This window comes from Sceloporus undulatus, chromosome 4 (genome assembly GCF_019175285.1).
Source record: "Sceloporus undulatus isolate JIND9_A2432 ecotype Alabama chromosome 4, SceUnd_v1.1, whole genome shotgun sequence".
NCBI classification, from domain to species: domain Eukaryota; kingdom Metazoa; phylum Chordata; class Lepidosauria; order Squamata; family Phrynosomatidae; genus Sceloporus; species Sceloporus undulatus.
Window position 1 is genome coordinate 86,758,098 of NC_056525.1, and position 19,834 is coordinate 86,777,931.

Below are 19,834 nucleotides of genomic sequence, written 5' to 3' on the forward strand. Positions count from 1 at the left end.
GACACATTATAGTGCTATGATTCCAGTTTAATGGCCAGGGCAACATCCTATGGAATTCTGGGATTTGTAGTTGTAGAAGGTCCTCTGCTTTCTGCCAAAGAGTGCTGATGCCTCACAAAAAGTGAGTACCTACAGGATACTGTAGGATGGAGTCGTGACAGTCATAAAATTGCATGTTGTTTTGCTCTGCAGATACACCCTTGGTGCCCTGATACTAATTTGGATTATCTGGTGGAGGGCAGAGTCTGTTCAACTGCAACCTGACCATTATTCCGCAGGTTGTTTTAGGAGCTGGAACAACCATTCTTGCAGGGAAAAGAGGGGATGAGATGGAAAGGACCTTGCCTTCTTCCTTCAGCTCCTGAGTTTGCATTTTCGAGCAAGCAAAGAGGCTTCCAGTCAGTTGGGCCTGACGGTCAGTGCACCAACCAGGAAAAGAGGCATTGCACTGCCACTGCCAAGAAAAGAAAAATGAGGGAGGCTTTCTTTCTTTTTTCTTTTTCTCCTCCTCCCTTTTTCCGGCAAAGGCTGGGCTCCTGTGAAAGAAGGCCGGAAATTGCCTTGTCAGGAGAACTGTGGTTGCTGCAAAGTGTGTGCTGTTCAGCTGCTGCTGCTGCTTCTCTCTTGCTAGCTAAGGTCATATTTCACTTTTGGGCAAGTAAGTGGCTTTTGCTTTCCAACCCAAATAATAATTAGCTGTGTACCAGAGCGTTCTGTTTCAGGAAATCCTCCTGTGGCTGTTTCTTTCCTTTTCTTAGGGGAAAAAAACAACAACAAAACATGCCAGGCCTTTCCTGTAGATCTCATTTTTCAGCCTGGAGACCTCTTTCCCTCCCCCTTTCTTGTCCTCTTTGGTGAGCAATGATGGACTATGACTACCCCTGCATGACTGAATGGGCAAAGAGCATTTTCAGGCCTTAATGCAGCATACTCTGTTTTTTAGAGAGCATACATGCTTGCCAAATTGATTCCCTTGCGTAACCCTGTTATATCTGAAGTATATAATGAAAATAGAGCTTGGAAAAGTTACCAGGTGGGCCACAGCTCCTGGAAATTGCTCCACCGGCATAGCCACTGGTCCTGCTAATCTAAGGATTTTTTTTAGTCTAACAAATAACTTTCCCAAGCTCCAGCATGGGAAACAAGAAGAGATGATTCTCCTCAGCTACCCCTTGCAAAATGGAGAAACTGACTGCTACATCCGAGAGGCAACACTTTATCTTCTCTATGCGTGTGTGAGATTATAGCCAGCCCTCTTTATCCATGGATTCAACCATCCACATCTTGAAAATATTCAAAACAAATCTAAATTCCAAAAAACAAACCTTGATTTTGCCATTTTACATTAATTGTTAACTGCCTTTGAGTGAACCTCAACTCATGGCGACCATATGGATGAGATGTCTTCAAAACTCTGTGTTCTCCAGTGCTTTGCTTAGGTCTGGTAAATTCACACCTGTGACCTTCCTAATTGAGTCTATCCATCTGGCATGTGGTCTTCCTCTCTTTCTACATCACTCCACCTTCCCTAGCATTATTGTCTTTTCTAATGAGTCCTGCCTTCTCATGATGTGGCCAAAGTATGACAGCCTCAGTTTGATCATCTTGGCCTCTAGGGAGAGTTCAGGCTTGAACTGTTCAAAGACCCATTTGTTTGTCTTTTTGGCTGTCCACAGTATCCTCTGCACTCTTCTCCAACATCACATCTCAAATGAATTGATTTTCTTCTTATCTGCTTTCGTCACTGTCCAGCTCTCACATCCATACATGGTGATGGTGAACACAATGGCCATTTTATAGAAGGGAAACCGTTTTATAATACTGTTGTATTTAATTGGGCTTGGGCATCCACAGGGAATCCTGGAGCCAAAAAGCCCACCTTACATGTCCCAGGAGAAGAGAGAAGATGAATAAAAGGTCTCTGATTTAGGAGTCTCAAGGGCTGTCAATTCTTTTTCAGTTTCTTGAAAGAGTATCCAACATTGACCCAACAGGTATTGAGGATTGTTGCCATTGGTCTCCTGCAGGTATGGGATTTACCCCCATCTTGTTCTATGCAGTAGTGGCAAGTGACTCTTATGTTAGTAGGACTTTGAATCTACTTCATATTTTAGTCCAAGCTCTGGAGGAATTATGGAAGGGAAAAGAAAAGAAAAGAAAGTGTGATTTCCTCAAGGTCACTCATTGGGTTTCCATGACTAAGTCAGGATCTGAAACTCACTCTCCAGCGTTCTAGTCCAGCGTTCAAACCACTACAGCACTCTGGCTCTCATTTGGCAGTATGTTAAACCCTAATTATCCATCAGTTTTGACTCTGCTGGCTAACACTTGCAGGCCAATAATACCTGGAAGCTAGAATATTCCTCAGTCCCTGCATTGTTACTTTGTTAGCCTAGTTGTACAATGGGGCTCAAGTACTTGTGTATGTTAGTGACAGATGCTGTAGGCGGAAAAGTAAGAAACAGTGAGCCTAGAGATGGCTTTTGCACTGCAGTTCCTATCATCTCCCTCCATTGGCTACGTTGCCAGGGCTGATGGGAATTGTGAACCAGAAAGCATATGAAATGCCACAGTTGGCCACCCCTCCTGTGGGTGAAGGTGTCCAAAACATGCAGCTAGTTCTGTAAGGTATAATTTCACCTACTTTTGTATCAGTTAAGCCACTGCCCAAGACACAGGAGCCTTGTTGGGATGCCTAGTTGGTAGCCTGTCATATACAGTATGTCTTTCTCATGAAGGATTATTTTTTCCTAGTTGCTGTCAATGAATGCACTTGACAGACTTTCAGATTCTTTCCTTGTCCCACCACTTTCTTGGTGGCTACCCCCAGACTCCATAATTTCTTTCCTAGAGAGGCTACATTGGCATCTTCCTTGCAGTCCTTTCATAGACACATGAAGACCTTTTTGTTTTGCTAGACCTTTGAGAACTTTTGACTGTTGGCACCCAGTTTTGGAATGCCCTCCCCAAGAAGCTCTCCAGAGGCCTCCCATAAATTATTTATGGTGCCAGGTAGAAACCTTGTTCTGATGTAAAGCAGAATATTTGTATGGTTTTAATGGTTTTTTTTTTTACTATGAATTACCCCAAAAGGTTGGTTATTGGGCCAGTATATAAATATTATAAAGAAACAAAATTAAGAGTTATGTGGTTAAGAAGAAATAAACTGGCATGGCGTTATAGCCTTTGGTTACTTGTAAACAGATGTGACAGGAACTTTTAGAAGTAGTTTAGAATTGCAGATTTATCTAACATCTAAATAAATGATTAAGTTTAAAATGACAAGTTACTTACGGCAGTCCTTATTTACATTTATGATTCAAGGGTGAACAAACACTGTCCACGAAACTTCATAAAACAGTTGCTGAAACACCACAGGGCTAAAAATGTCTGCAAAAGCATGGTTTACAACATGTGTTTAAAAATTGATTTAATTGGTGAATTTGCTGTTGGCCTAGGTTTTCCAATCTCTGCCACAAATAATTATAGACACTTGTCTTAGGCGTTGGTTTGATAGGATGGGTTTGCTGGGAAACACATTGGCTTACAGCCAGTATGCAAATATTGACATTCTGTTACTTTGTAGACTCCTATGCAGAAAGGGAATAACTTTGTAGGAGAGTTTGCCAGTGAAGAAGAGTGGCCAAATTAATCCTGATGTGAGTGAAATCTCCTTAGTGAATGTTATTATTATTAACCTTTATTTAGAAAGCGCTGTAAATTTACACAGCACTGTACATACAATCTTTTTAATTGGATGGTGCCCACAAATACCCATAGTATTGTTCTCCTTACATCCATAGTTTGTGGGATGATGATGATGATTATGATGATGATCTTTATTTATACTCTTCTTTTCCCCAAAACTGTGACTCAAGGAAAAAAGAGAAGAGATTTAGAACATAAGCTGTTCCAAGTTGCTTAGTGACTGATTCAGGCTGCAGTCCTAAACATACATGTCAGTAAATTCAATTTAAAATGTGGCATGTAGGATTGCATTATATTAGGACATATGTAGGACTGCACATTAAGTTCATTCTGGAATGGCATCTGCTGTTCATCTGATGGAAGTAGGGCCTTTTTATTGGCATTAAGAAAAAAATAGATTTACATTGTGATTGCATGCACCAGTGGGTCTCAAACGTTTTACCCTTGTGACCTCCTTTATATGTGGATGTTGCACCTGCCCCACCGTAGTATATGGATAAAAATATTTTGTTTGTTTAGTTTGTATTTCATTTGTACCTTCCTATATATATTCACATTTTAACATTTTATAAGGCAATAACATTGTCCAAATTAGAACAGCTTTATTTAAATAAATTCAGTACTTAACACGTGTGTAAATTTTACACATATTGTCTTACACACAGCCACACTGACACAAGTGAGTGTTCATGGATATATACACACTCAGTCATGCTCTTTCATCCTTTATTTCATTTACACATGCTAATGTACTCTCTCGCTCACACAAAAACATGCATTTTCCTGTGTTTATGTATTTACAGATGCATATGCAAGTATGTAAAAAAGGGATGTGTGTGACTGAGTGTGTGTGTGTGTGTGAGAGAGAGAGAGAGAGAGAGAATGCACTTTCTCGGAACTTTAGCCATAAACTATAGTTTTTTCTGGGTTTTTCTGGCTATGTGACCATGGTGCAGTACAGACTGCCCCTTTCCTCACCAGATTGCAGCCAGGGCAGCCTCATCAGCAGCACAGAAGCCCCAATCCGGCACTTTTAAGGTCCATGGAGAAGCAGCAAAATGCCAATTCTCCATGGTCCGAAAAGGGGTGTCCTTGGGGCTTCATGCCCCAGGACACCCCGACAGGTGCATGGGAATGAAGCTTGTGGTGCTGCAACAAAAAGGAGCTGTCTAGAGCACCTCCTTTGTTGTGGTGCCGCAACCAGGAAGTGGCGCTATTATGATGCCACTTCCTGTGTGCCACGTGTGGGCGCTCAGCGGTGGCGCTGGCATCATGGTGGCCCCTGTGTAGATAGAAGGCTGCCATGATGCCAGAGCACTCCCATACTAGGGTTAGGGAGCGTGCGGATAGTGTGCACTCCCTTATTCCTAGTACTGGCGAAAGTACACCGCTTTATGGCGGTCTGTACCATGCCCATGTTCTAGAAGAGTTTATTCCTGACATTTCGGCAGCATCTGTGGCTGGCATCTTCAGAGAAGATGCTGGCGAAACATCAGGAATAAACTCTTCAAGAAAATGGCCACATAGCCCCAAAACCCACAAAAAACTATGGATGCTGGCCATGAAAGCCTTCGACTTAACTACTTATTTCCTTGTGTTTGTATTCTGTACCTTGTGGTCCCATGAGAGACTGACATCCAGATTTGAATAATGATTGTAGTTAACACTGATCTTTAAAATACAGATTTCCTTCCCTTTTTGAAATACAGAATAAGCAAAGGTAGATTATAATGGTGATATGGGGATACATGGGGATGGGCTGGAGAAGAAGTAGATAGGAGAGGAAAGAGTCTTATAACTCTATCCCTCTTGCAAGCTAGACTTAGAAGAGGGGAGTTAATGTAGTTGACCCAATAATTCTGCCAGATGTTTGCATGCAAATTGGGCTTTTGAATTAGGAAGAAAGAAATGCAAAAGAAATCAAAACCTGATTGGTGTTGTGCATGAAACAGTTGTGGATCTCCTTTCACCTGAACAAAAGATTTTCCTGTATTTCTGTCTCAACCTCTTGATGTAACTATTCTGTGTCATTCACATGCAATTATCTATCTTATTGAATTGTTCACCCATCAAATGTTATTTTAGATGTTTAATCAGGAGCCCTTGATCTTCACATGGACAGTTAATTCTGTTTCAACTTTGTTTCAAATTCTTAGTCATCCCATGAATGACTATCAACAAATGAGAGAGTTTGAGTGAATTCTAGGACTGGTGTCCTTGACTAAAATAGGTAAACTACTGAACATGTGAACAAGTGTCTTTACATTTCTAACTCTGTTCAAATATTCTGACAAACTGATTACCTTAGATATTAGTGCATTATTTATTGAGTGCCTGAATTAGTCCATGCGTGCTTGAGAGTTCAGCTATAGAAAGAAGACCAAATGTCATTTTACCTAATTTATTGCTTTGATTACTTCAGAATTACCAGATGTAACTACTTTGCAGTTTGTTGCTTGGATTTTGATTTTTGATTATGCTTATCATGATAACTTCTTGCTCCTGCCTAAGGGTGATTTCTGCTTAGCTAGAGTTCAAAAACAAATGAATGTACAGCTTTTGTTTTTCAGGTTTGTCCTTGGGTAAGGAAAGTGGGAGGGATGTGGTCCAATCCTGTTTGGTCATGAAGCTCTCGGGATGACCTTGGGTCCAGTATAATTTTTCAGTTGCACTTGCCACACAAGAAAGTTTTTGAGTGTAAAGTGAAAAAATTCATGTATCTGAACTCAGGTACTAAAGGCATTTGCCAAATGTAACTCTGTTGTTCATTAACATGCCATGTTATCATGAAGGAATGCAACTTTATGTGATATCAGCAAGCCCTACAAAATGACTATCGAAAGAGGGATTTTTTTTTAAATGTTACTCAAGTGACTGAAGTGTGTTTTTGGTACATTAATATTAGGCTTTTTCTCTTAGGCCTGTTTTAAGCATCCAGAGTTATGTCACTGTATATTTAGATACTTACAGCTCAATGATACCTGTGAATATGTATAGATATGTCATGATGATTTTGCTCAAGAGAAACCTCCTTGTTTATGGTTGTTATTGAGTACCTTCAACTCATTTCTGACTTATAATGAGCCTGTGGTCACCCTATCATAGGGATTTCTTGGAAAGATTTGTTCAGAGGAGTGTTTGTCTTTGCCTCCCTCTGAGGTTGAGAGAGTGTAACTTACCTAAGGTTACCTATTGGGTTTCCATGGCTGAATGGGGATTTGACCTCTGGTCTCTAAATGCATAGTCTACTCTAGAGTAGACTACAGCAGGTGTTGGCTCAAACCACTACACTAGCTGATGGACTTGCACATGCTCTGAATGGGGACTGAAAAGTAGCATTAATTTGATTTGTATCTACCTATTCTAAATTATATATGTGTGTGCGCACGCACACACACACGCACACACACACACACACACACACAGAGTATATATTAAAAAGAAAAGAAATGTGAATCTATTCCAATCATAAAGGATATGCCACCTTCTAGTTGCCTTTGGAAATCAAGGAAGGTGTAGACTATACTTCCTTTTGACAGTTTCTCTTATGTAAAGCTCTCTAAATTGATGCATGTCATCAACTCAGTTTTTATAGAAGTCTTGTGTAAGGGAACAATTGTTGTTTGTTGTTAACTGCCCTCAAGTTGGACTCAACTCATGGCAACCCTATGGGTGAGACATCTCCAAGTTCCCTTACCCTCAACTGCTCTGCTTAGGTCCAGTAGGCTCAGGCCCATGATCTCTCCGATTGAATCTAATCATCTGGCATGTGGCCTTCCTCTTTTTCTGCTTCCCTCTATCTTTTATAGCATTATTGTCTTTTCTAATGAATCATGCCTTCATGTGATGTGCCCAAAGTATGACAGCCTCAGTTTTGTCATCTTTGCTTCCAGGGGAAAGTTCAGGTCTAATCTGTTCTAGGACCCATTTATTTGTCTTTTTGGCTGTCCAGCACCACATCTCAAATGAATTTATTTTCTTTCTGTTGGCTTTCTTCACTGTCCAGTTCTCACATCTGTACATAGTGATGGGGGATACCAATGGGTTGGGTGATTGTAACTTTAGTGCTCAGTTGTATATCTTGTCTAGTTCTTTCATCACTGCCCTTCCCATTCCTAATATTTTCCTGAGTTCTTGACTGCAGTCTCCTTTCTGATCAAAGTTTTATCCAAGGTACAGAAAGTTTTTCACTGTTTTGATTTGCTTATTATCTAGGCTGAATTTATGTAGATTGTTGTCATTTTTTTTGTTTTCTTTATATTCAGCAGTAAGCCTGCCTTTGCACGTTCTTTCTCGACCTTCCTGAGTAAATGTTTCAAGTCTATGATGTAGTACACTTGTAGTATGGAGTCACGATTTTAGATTGTTGACATTCCTTCTTCCTATCTTCACTCCTCTTTCTTCTGAGTCCATACCTGCTCTTCATTTTTCAAAAGTCTTTATTAAATTATTTTAACATATATACAAGCAATGTTGCATAAAACCTGCTCTTCGTATATATTTTCTGCATAAAAGTTGAACAGGTAGGTTGATAGAATACAGCCTTGCCTGACCTCTTTGTCAACTGGTAACTTTCTGTTTCTCCATATTCTGCTCTGACCATATCCTCTTGCCCTAAGTACAGATTTCTCATTAGCACTATAAAAGGTAGTGGAAATCCCATGCTTTTAAGAGTGTCCTATAGCTTTTCATGATCTATGTAGTCAAAGGCTTTGCTATAGTATATAAAGTACTTGGTGATTTATACTAGAATTCCTTGGTTCACTGCATTAACCATCGTATGTTTGCAGTATGATCCCTAGTGCCTCCGCCTTTTCTGAACTATGATTGCATCTCTGGAATTTCTCTCTCCATATATGATTGTAGTCTATGATCCAGAATGTTGTTCATAATTTTGCTTGCATGGGATATTAATGCTGCAGTTCTATAGTTGCTGCAGTCTTTTGTGTCTCCTTTTCTGTGGATGGGTATGTATATTGATCATTTCCATTCTCTTGGACACCTTTTTGTTTTCCATTTTTTACTTTTCACTACAGTTGATTCTGTCTGTGTGGATTATAGCAGCTCTATAGAATATTATCTGTTCCTGGTGACATGTTCTTCCCAATATCTCTTATTACAGCTTCCATATCACTGTCTAGGATTTGAAGTTCATCTGCATATTTTTCTTCATTCCATGTGTTGAAAAAGTTGGTAACTATTTTGTACTAGAAATATATAACAGTGCAATCCTATGCATGTTTCCTCAGAAGTAAATCACACTGAATTAAGTGATCTTTATTTCCCAGTAGGACTGCATAGAATTTCAGCCCAAAAACATTTTTAAATGTCCCTAGATATTTTGAATGGATGAGAGAGGCTTAAATCTCTGTAATGTTTGCTTGACTTTCTACTTTGTTTGGTTGCATTTTCACTTGTATTTTTTCTCCTTGTTTTCTATCTATTTTGGTTTACTAATGTAGCTAATCAGTGTTGCTTTTTGTTTTATATCCCTTCATTCAGAAATAAATAACTGTGGAGCAAAGTTGGAATGTAGGAAAAAGAAGGGTGGGAATCTTATATTTGCGACAGTGGGTTAAATACACCCATTTTATGACCCATTGTTCTACTATGCCTTCATGTTGCCTTGAAAATATAATGTATCCACTGTATGGATACAACAAAATAATGCTTCTCAATTTAAACAGCTTTGAAAACAGCAACACTGAAAAAAGTCTTTCTGGTTTTTTTGTTTGTTTGTTTGGTCACATAATCTTCCATTCATGCAATTGAGAACACACTAAACAAAGTTCCAAGGGATTTGCTCCCAAGACATTGCTGTCTATGAAATACTATGTGTTACGCCTGATTATTAACTAACTTTATCCTAGAGCTGGTATTACTGGGAAGGTTGTGATTTTTCCCTATTTTGATGCTAGGTAATTAAAACAAAAATGGAACACACACACACTGTGTGTGCAGATGTGTAAAGTGCTATAAACATGAAATTATGGGAAAACAAAGTTCAGTCACATGTGAAATGTATATACATCTCTCTTTGGCAGTAGTTCACTTATACTGAGCTATGCTGGTTTTAATTACTCTTCACTTTTTGTATAGCCAACATGCCTATTTAGCTCATTTCATACTCAAGACTGTTAGATCCAACATAATGCCTTCTTGGTTTTCTTCTTTTGTAAACATCACAAAGATAAAAGACTGCCTACAGTCCTAGACACATAAGGAGAAAGTTCCATTGAATTCAGTGGAACTTACTTCTGTGTAGATGTGTAGGATTGTACTATCCACCACAAACATGTTTTTTGCATATGCTTTCTGGACTCAGATCTTGATCTTTGGAATGTCATGTGCTAAGAATACTGTTGTTGAGAGACACATGTTGCGAGTCTGTACTTAACAGCAATTTAATATTTTAACAGAACCTTTGGAGATTATTGCACACGCTTTGTCCCATTTTTTCCCAATGGGATAGACATGCATTTACATGTCAAAGATGAGTTTTATTAAGAGGCACAAGACTCCTATGAAAGTGGAAAAATCAAAAATGAAAAAAAAGCCACTTTTTTTTTACCCGAAGGAACATTTCTCTAGGAATCTCTAGGTCCCACAATGCAACCCTATGGTCAACACCCACCAGAAATGGACCATACAATTGTGCTGGAGGACCTAAAAATGCCTAGGGAAGTGTTCTTTCTAGGAATTTCTAGCTCTTTCAGTGCAACTTCTAGTGAATATTGGTCATAGAGTCACGATGAAGGACTTTTAGAGATTCCCAGAGAAAACATATTAATCAAATCAGTATCCAGAAATTCTACACCAACATTTGCAGCATGGTAAGGTTCTGCTCAAAGGCAGCTAACAACTACAACAAAAGGATATTAATGCACATGCTTTATCCCATCTTTTTCCGGATGGGATAGGCATGTGTTTAAGTGTCAAAGGGCTTGAACAGACAGACCAAAATAAAGCTACTTCAGGTAACTTTGGAAGTATGCTGTTTAAATGACACATGCATCTGTACCTCTTACTTGAAATAAATTGTCCCATGAAATATGTTATGTTCCAGTTATGCAAAGATGGAACAGGCTTTAACTTTGGTGATTTTTGAACGCTTTTTCTGAGAACTTTGGGAAGCTTATTGGGAATCTGCAGTGAGAAGGTTAGGAAAGGCAAACATATTGTATTTAGTGGATTTCTCCATCTGGGTATTGATAGGGGAAGTATGACCCTGTTGGTACTCAGCGGCATTCAATACCATAGACCATGGTATCCTTCTGGAAAGGCTGAGGAAGTTAGGTATTGGGGGCACTGCGCTTCAGTGGTTCCAGTCCTACCTCTTGGGCAGATTCCAGATGGTGATGCTGGGGGACAGCTGCTCTTCTAAAAGAGAGCTGGCATCTGGCGTCCCCCAGGGTGCCATCCTATCCTCCATGCTGTTCAACGTTTACATGAAGCTGCTGGGAGAGATAATCCAGAGACATGGGGTGTGGTGTTATCAGTATGCTGATGACACCCAAATATGTTTCTCTATGTCTCCGACTACTGCAGTGACTAAGGATGGCATCTCTCCTCTGAATGCCTGTCTTGAGTTGGTAATGGGGATGAAGAAAACAAACTCCAGAGAAAACGGAGGTACTCACAATAGGCACCCCTAGTCTGGGGAAGAAAATTTGTCAACCTGTTCTGGATGGGGTCACACTTCCCCTAAAGGATGAAGTTTGCAGTTTGGGAGTACTCCTGGATCTGTCCCTACAGTTGTCAACTTAAGTTGATGCGACGGCCAGGAGTGCTTGGTACCAACTTCGTGTCAGCGCAACTGCTGGGGTCCAACAACCACTGTCAGCAACTCAAACGAGTCCTGGGGTTAAATCAGACCCTTGGAGCAGAGCTGGCAAATTTCCAGAAGCCGAAGCGTGGCTCCAAAGTCCAAGTTGGGATGACAGCAACTGGATGTCTTCCAGGAACTCCAGCAATGCAGGAACCTCCATGGACACACAGCAAACCGATGCTGTAGCTTCTTCTGATAAACCACCAGAGAAACTAAGTCTCCCAAAGTGCTCTTTATTCACAGTGCTATTATACAAAACTAGATCTCTAAAACTCCATACCATACCAATCTAACTCCTTCTACAAACCCACACCACACCCTTGCAACCCCTGGGCTTATATAGTCTCCAGACCATGTGGTCTCCCAAACCCAGTGAGTTCAGGTGTGTAACCATGTCATGTGTCTCCTGTGCAATCTAGACACATGGGCGGGGTACAGACCACCGCTTTGCTGCGGTCTGCCGCCGCCGCCGGTAGGTCCACGGGGGAGCCGGAGCCTTCAGACGGCGCGGCTCCCGCGCGGACCGAAAAAGAAGCTCCAAAATGGAGCTTCTTTTTCAGTCGCATTTGTGACGTAGCGAGGCACCAGGGGCTCAGCGTCCGATACGCAAAGATGGCGCCGGCCATGTAGAAGGGCCGGCGCCATCTTGTACGGACGGAGTAGAAAGCCTCATGGTTTCATCAGCCATGGCTACGTGCACTTGGGCACTGAAGTGTCCTCGAGCCAATGAGCTTCAGCTGAGCTTGATCAGCCTTGCCACTCTGCTGAATGCTCATGGCCAAACACACACACATCAAGCATTTCCCTGTGTGCTGTGTTTTAACCCTTCAAATCCCTGACACTTCGGTTGATATGTCAACTGCTTCCCTACCTAGACCGAAAGGACCTTGAAGCAGTGGTACTTGCACTGGTAATCTCTTTTCTTGATTTCTGTAATGTGCTCTACATGGGGCTACCCTTGTACCAAGTTTGGAAGTTTCAATTAGTTCAAAATATGGCAGCCAGACTGGTCACCATTTCTTCAAGATTTGACCATATAATACCTATCCTAAAAGATCTTCACTGGTTGCTGATTAGCTTCCAGGTGCAATACAAGGTGTTGGTTATTACCTTTAAAGCCCTACATGGCTTGGGCTCGAGTTACTTGCTGGAACACCTCTCCCTACATAATCTGCCCTGCACTCTCAGGACATCTGGGAAGAATTTGCTGGAATTACAAATTACCAGACTACCTTCAATTTCCCAAACAGCGTATACCGCAGCCGCTCCAAAATTGTGGCACAATCTCCCGGATTGGGTTTTTTTTCTTCTTCTACTCTTCTGACCAGTATATATAAAAAGGAAAGTGTGATAGTGTGTGGAAGTGTAATATATGTAATATGTATATGAATATGTTTATGTACATGTTTGAGTGTAATGTTTATTTGTTTTTGGTTTTGTAATATATTTTAACAATAAAAGTTTATTAAAAAAAATTGTGGAACAATCTCCCGGAAGAGATCCGCCTCACTACCTCCTTGGAGGCTTTCAAGAGGGCAGTTAAGACGGATCTCTTCTGGCAAGCTTATCCACCCATCCTCGTATAAGTAACATTGTTCTATCTCCTTGATTAGGATTGGAGTTTTCCCATCACACTGCCACTTTTGATGCTTCGTTTTTAATTGTTAACTATTTATGTATTTTATTTTGGGGATTTTTGTCTGTATTTTTATATTGGCTTGTAATCCTGCCTCGATCCACCAGGGAGAGGTGGGAAAATATAAATAAAATTTTTATTATTATTTATTTTTATTAACAAACTCTTTTATTGCAATGCACTGCTAGTGGGTGTTTGGATGGAATTCTAGGGTTAATGTCTGTGCCCACATCATGACAGTAAAATTAGACTGGTGCTCTAGAACACTCCCCAGCAACATGTAGATTGCAGGAGAAACTCTATAGACAAATTGATGTGTCAGGTGTAGCCTATTGTTTTATTACATGTTGGTCTTGTTAAAAGTCTGATGAAAAAGAAGGGAGACAAATATCTGGTAACTATCCCAGGAGAGAGCCAGGTTCATTTTAGCCTTGCACAGTTCCAAAGTAAATTAATTGCTTCTTTGGTTGTGTTTTTACAGCCATGTGGATTCTTTTGTTCAGTTTAAATAGCATGCAGGGTGTTTTTTAAAAATGTAAATCCTTTTCATACATTACTGCAGTTTGCTTCTTTCATCATTGTCTCAGGGGGAGAAAACTGGCACATTTGTTCAAGACTAAAAAGGGAAGCATGGAGATTCCCATGAGTACAGTTGAGTAACATTTCTGCAAATTGTTGTTCAATGGGCTATCCAAATATTTATTATGCACTGTGGACCTTTGATCACTAATACTAATTTGGAAAACACTTCAGTCCTTTTGGATATTCATAAAGGAAGCAGCTATTGTTGCCTGTGTTTCTAAATACTCTCCTTGGAGATTAATGTTGGTTTGTTTTTTTTTTAAACTAACTGTCTTACTCCAAATATTGTGTTTCTCTGATTTGCACTGTCAGCAATGTGAGATGGACTTATTTGAATTTTACAGTCTATATGCATATTCTGCTGATAGATTTTTCTGCAATTCATTTCAAAAACTAAATAATCCTAGGGTTTTATTCTCCTGCTAGTTATGTCAGTGCTTTCTGTGTCTAAATGTAGTTGTGATTGTGAAGTTTTGCTAGTGCAGGTTGAATATCCCTTCTCTGGAATTTCAAAATCCAAAATATTCCAAAATCCACAATGGTCCACATGGTAGATGAGATAGTGAAACCTTTGCTTTCTTATGGTTTGATGTATACAAACTTAGTTTCATGCACAAAATTATTAAAAATGTTGTGTATAAAATTACTGGTACCTTCAGGATATGTATATAAGGTGTTTACAAAACATAAATGCATTTCATTTTTACACTTGGGTCCTATCTCAAAGATATCTACTATGTATATGTAAATATTCCTAAATTTGAAAAACTCAGAAATCTAAAACACTTCTGTTCCCAAGCATTTTTGGATAAGGAAGACTCAACCTATATGGAGATCTGGACACTTATGCATTTGGCCAGATGGAAAGAAAGGCTTTATTGAATAGTTTTGAATTGGCATAGTATCTGGCAGATGAACAAGTGTGATCTCCATCTCGCTTCATATTCATCTGTTCCTGTCTTGATGTTAGACATGTATAGACAGCTAGCTAAGGAATGTTCTAGGATTCTTTAACCTTAGTAATTGCCTTACTAGGAAGAGTACTACTATTACTAGAAGAGCCCTCCCTCCATTCACCATCACCCAGAGGGAGAGAAGGGCTGGCTAACACCATCAGACCTTGCCTGAAAAGAAGAAGCCCCTCCCTCCATCCACCATCATTCAGAGGGAGAGAAAAGCAGGTCAGCTCCATCGGGTCTAGCCACAATAAGAAGAAGGGCTCTCCCTCCAGTCCATCTGCCATGGTCCAGGCCTCAGAGAGAAAGAAGATCTGCTGGACTTTTCCCTTTCCTCACTGCCATTCCCTTCTCCATTTGTGTCTTGTCTTTTTAGATTGTAAATGTGAGAGCAGGGAAATGTCTAATTTAAAAAAAAATGTAAGAAACTCTGATAGCCTTTTGGCTGAAAAGCAGGGTATAAATAAATTATTATTATTATTATTATTATTATTATTATTATTATTATTATTATTACTGCAGTTCATCCTGTTGCCATATAGATTAGAGTCCTGAGTTCTCTTGTTCTTTCAGGCTGCATCCGTACGGCAGAAATAATCCAGTTTGATACTGAATTATCTGTCATGGCTCAGTGTTATGGAATTCTGGGGTTTGTAGTTTTGTGAGACATTTAGCTTTCTCTTTCAGAGAGCTCTGGTGTCACAACAAACTACAATTACCAGAATGCTATAGTTTTTTAGCTATGGCAGTTAAAGTGGTGTGAAACTGGATTATTTCTGCAGTGTGGATGTAGCCTTAGTCAGTTTGCCTTTATCTGACTTTGGTAGTATTCTTTCAAACATTTACATTTTCTGGTATAAGTCTGTTGACAATGTATCCTCTAGCAGAATTATATTGGGACTTCAGTTCTATGACATGGGCGGGAACCAAACTGGAGATTTCAGTGTTGTGGGTTGATCCAGATGTCATGTAGGTGAAATCCCAGATGTATTATATTGTAATAATTCTTTTAGCATCAAACAATGTTTTTGTAAGAAAACTGGATTGAGTTACAGAAGTATTTTGCTTTGGACAACTCAGAAAGCCCTTCTTAGAAGTTTTGCCAAGGAATAATAAATGAAGGTATAATATTTTAAAATAATTTGCTTAGGTCCCATTATTCAGGAAAAAAAACCTATGTCAAGAGTTGTTGGAGACATCAATAAATTGAATTATTTATCTTTATATGTCAGATTGTTAGATGAAGAGTTAGGTAGGTGTAATGCAACACAGTTGGGGGATTGTGTAAATGCAAAACACTGAGACACCATTGCTTTGACATAGAGGACTTTTGTCACGCATCAAAGAGGACCTTATTGGGGTAGACGTTTTTACTTTGCACCATCATAAATGACTTATGAATTAAATGAAAGTCTGAGAGTCTGTATCTCAGAGATGTAGTATAAAAGTTCTACATGATGAACTATGCTGTATCTCTGCTCTCACTCCCCCAAACTCTTCTGTTTTAGCTGCAGGAGACCTCCTCCTCTTTAGCCATATAGTATTCAGTGGAGAGCAGGAAGCACTGGAGAAATGTCTATGTCCTTATGTTTTCCAGGTCTCAGTGGAGGATGTCAGTTGTTCTGCATTTGGATGCTAGAGAGAAGATGTTTCTCTGTAATGCTTCTTTCTCTTCATTAGTCACCGGGGGGGGGGGGGGGGGGGGGGACAGACCACACACCATGGCCCCAATCCACCTTTTTGCCAGCCCAAAAAGAAGTGGCAAATAGTGATTCCTTTTTGCACCAGCAAAAATCTGGCTTTTCTGCACTGCTGCAGATGGAAGCTGGTTTTCAGGTGCTCTGGTGGCATGCAGCAAATATATGCCAGCTGGGTGGCAAATAGCTGGCTTCCGGGTGGCTTCAGAGCATGAATCATCAGCGCTCTGAAGCTGCCCAAATGGCAGTGCAAAGGGGCGATCTGTTTCACCCCCAAATGCCAAGGAGAGGGGGTTTCTACAGATAAATTGTGAGGTTTTTTTCCTGGAGGGGGGTTTTGGTCATTACATGAGGTCATTAGAGAGTTGTAACCTCCACAATGATAAAAAAGTGACTTATAGCAGCATAAGCTGAATTTGTTTTTTATTTGTTTTTTGTGTGCCTTCATATTGTTTCCAACTTATGGCAACCCTAAGGTAACACTATCATGGGGTTTCTTGGCAAGATTTTTTCAGAGGTTTGCCATTGTCTTCCCCTGATGCTAAGAGAGTGTGACTTGCCCCAGGTCACCCAGTCAGTTTCTATGACCAAGCTGGGAATCAAACTCTGGTCTCTAAAGTCACAGTCCAACACTCAAACCACTATGCCACACTTGCTGTCAGGTTCAAGTAACTTCAACCTTTATCTGAATAAAGAATATTTTTAAAAATCAATTTTCTCTTTCTCTGTCTTCCAAAGGTTTGTTCAAAATGCAAAGCAAGAACCTGGAAACAGTAAATTACTACGTTGGAATTGATGTTGGCACAGCAAGCGTCCGTGCAGCTTTGGTAGACCAGTCTGGGACAGTCGTGGCTTATGCAGACCAGCCAATTCAAATTTGGGCACCACATCCAGACCACTATGAGCAATCCTCTGATGACATTTGGGCTGCGTGTTGTATAGTCACAAAGGTACAGACATAGACATTCCCGGCAAATTGTATGTCACATTCTGTGAGGCACCTTGTCTAATGAGATTGGACAACTCTTTGCTCCTTTTGTCATGTCAAGCTGTTTTCTCTCATACCAAAAATAAAAGATTCAAGGGGGAGCTGAGATAACTAGTGACATTTACTAGTGACAAGAGCCAACCTCTTGTCTACTTCTAATCTCTGAAAACCTAGGCTTCCAGATGCATCCCTGTAAAGGGCATATTGTTAGGTTCAAAGTTTAACAGCAGCTTCTGATATGTATGCCATATACCAATCTCAGTTCCATGTCTTTTTCATATGTATGTCTGCTGCTTCCAGATGCCTTTCTGTCATTTACAGGCTTTTTCCATTGTGTTCCTTCTCAAATAGAATATAACAAAATCACACTGCAAACCTTTAATGGATGTGGCTTGTATCTCCTTTTTATCCAGAACACAGAATGGACAAGAATGCTTCAGTTTTAAAATTCAGGAATATATAATGTGCGAGAAGGGTGAAAAATCCCTATAATAAGTTCATAAGTCAGAAACGACTTGAAGGTGCACAACAACAACAAAGGCTGCTGTGTCTTTTCACTGGGAGAAAATGATAAAATCTTTTGGTTGTAGTAAAAACCAGAAACAAAATATTGATTATCTGTTTTTTTACACTCCTCAGAAAAATAAATGCAAGCACCTGCTCATGTTGTGAAGTCGAAGGCTTTCATGGCCGGCATCCATAGGTTTTTGTGGGCTTTTGGGGCTATGATGTCAGGAATAAACTCTTCTAGAACATGGCCACAAAACCAAAAAAAAACCCCACAAAAAACTGCTCATGATATTTTGTTTTTAACAAATACTAGAGTGCCCCTCTTTGTTTTGCATATGAGGCATATAAAGAGGCCCAAAGTATTGTGTTCTAGTCTAAATTCTATAGGAGAAAACCTCTGTGTTCCAAATCACAGAAAAATTAAGAGCACTCTTCACTAAAAGAGCATTAATTTAAAACTGATAACTATAATGTTAAATCTTTTAAACTTTGGTGCTATCACTAATTATTTTATAAAATATCTTTCCAGGCTGAGAAGGGGGTTCTCTTTACAAGATAAGTGAAAACTGACCAATAGTATTGCATGTGAAATAAAAAGGTATTGCTCTGCTCTGTCTCCTGTGTTTTATTAGTTAATCAAGAACTACTCTTTGGATCTCTGTATGGATTTCCTGACCTTGGCTGGCAGTAAGCATCAGGACAGGGAGCCCTTTAACACTTACAAAAAGCTCTGGGCTTAGACAGCTCAATGTTCAGAGGCTGGCTCTCTTTAAATATTTATTAGATGCCTGGTAATTTGTAGTTGGTCAGTTCACTGTTCTCTTGTTAATGATCAATCTTTTCAAACATTAACGAGCCATGCTGTACAGTGAGTGTTCTGGAGGAGACAGAGCAATATGGGTTGGGCCCAGAGCAATTGCTGTTTGGATAATGAAATAGAATATTCTTCTTCATCTCACATTCAACTTCCGCCTCTCCTCCTCCCCAAGTCATTTTTATTTAGGTTTTCTAACATACCCATGCAGTAGGGGCTAAGGCCAATTGTTAGCATCTGAGCAGACCTACTGAATCAATGGGTTTTTTGTAAGTATTAACTTAAATTCCCATTGATTTAATGGATCTAGTCCAAATTGGATTTTGCCTTAGGTGGTTGTGTAAAATAATGATGTATGTGAAACCAGTACTGCTCAGAATGGTGGCTATCATTTTGAAAGCATTTCAAAAGAACACACAAAAGAAATGTGTTGATGTGTCATTATTTTCAGGAAAACAGCAAAATAGATAGTATCTGTTAAAAATGCCAAAGAGCTCCATTGGGTTCACTGGGAATTACTTCCAAGTAATACTTTATGTTGAAAATCCTGTGTGACAAAGCTGCTGGTTTACAAAACTGTTTCACAAAACCATTTCTGTTTCAATTTGACATTTTAAAAACCATCATGGCTAGCAGGAAAACTATTAGGCTGAATCCACATGTCCACCAGAGGTTATGTTTGTTGCTATCCCCTATAACTGAGGTTTGCAATGCATGGGGAAGAGGGAGGTTTGGTTTTTTTTTTCCATAGTGGGTGGAGTACAATTAATGTGTAGCCCACATTGTGTCTCACTGGTCTCCATGAGCTAACGAATGACTTGCTACATTCAACAAGTTAAATTGAATTAATATGAATTGACAGTGTCTATGTGTATTTGTCAGAATATATAGTAGGTTTTGTGGCTGATCTTGATTTTTTTGGTATTATGAACAAACTTGAAGATCATTTATAGAAAGATAGAATATTGACAAGAATGGATATTTATGGCAGTATTAAAAATTAAAAATAACCATGATGATGCTAAGGAGGAACAATGAGTTCACTATATTTAGTTCATAAATTCTCGTTGTTCCTACTTAGCATCACCATTATTATTTTTAATTTTAATACTGCC

The 19,834-nt window shown here is 39.6% G+C and overlaps 1 protein-coding gene across 3 annotated transcripts in view; it reads left to right on the forward strand.

Moving 5' to 3' along the window:
- Window positions 1–534: 534 nt before the first annotated feature.
- The window catches only part of FGGY (FGGY carbohydrate kinase domain containing), a 208,377-nt gene continuing 189,077 nt past the window's right edge, over window positions 535–19,834 (forward strand). For 2 of the 3 annotated variants that reach the window (XM_042462093.1, XM_042462095.1), the window contains exons 1-2: window positions 535–658; window positions 17,146–17,357. In XM_042462093.1, coding sequence (XP_042318027.1) covers window positions 17,157–17,357 — 201 coding nt within the window. In that variant the 5' untranslated portion in view covers window positions 535–658; window positions 17,146–17,156. Of the gene's footprint in view, window positions 659–3,625; window positions 3,660–17,145; window positions 17,358–19,834 lie in introns of those variants that run through there. The other variant, XM_042462094.1, reaches the window with a different exon arrangement.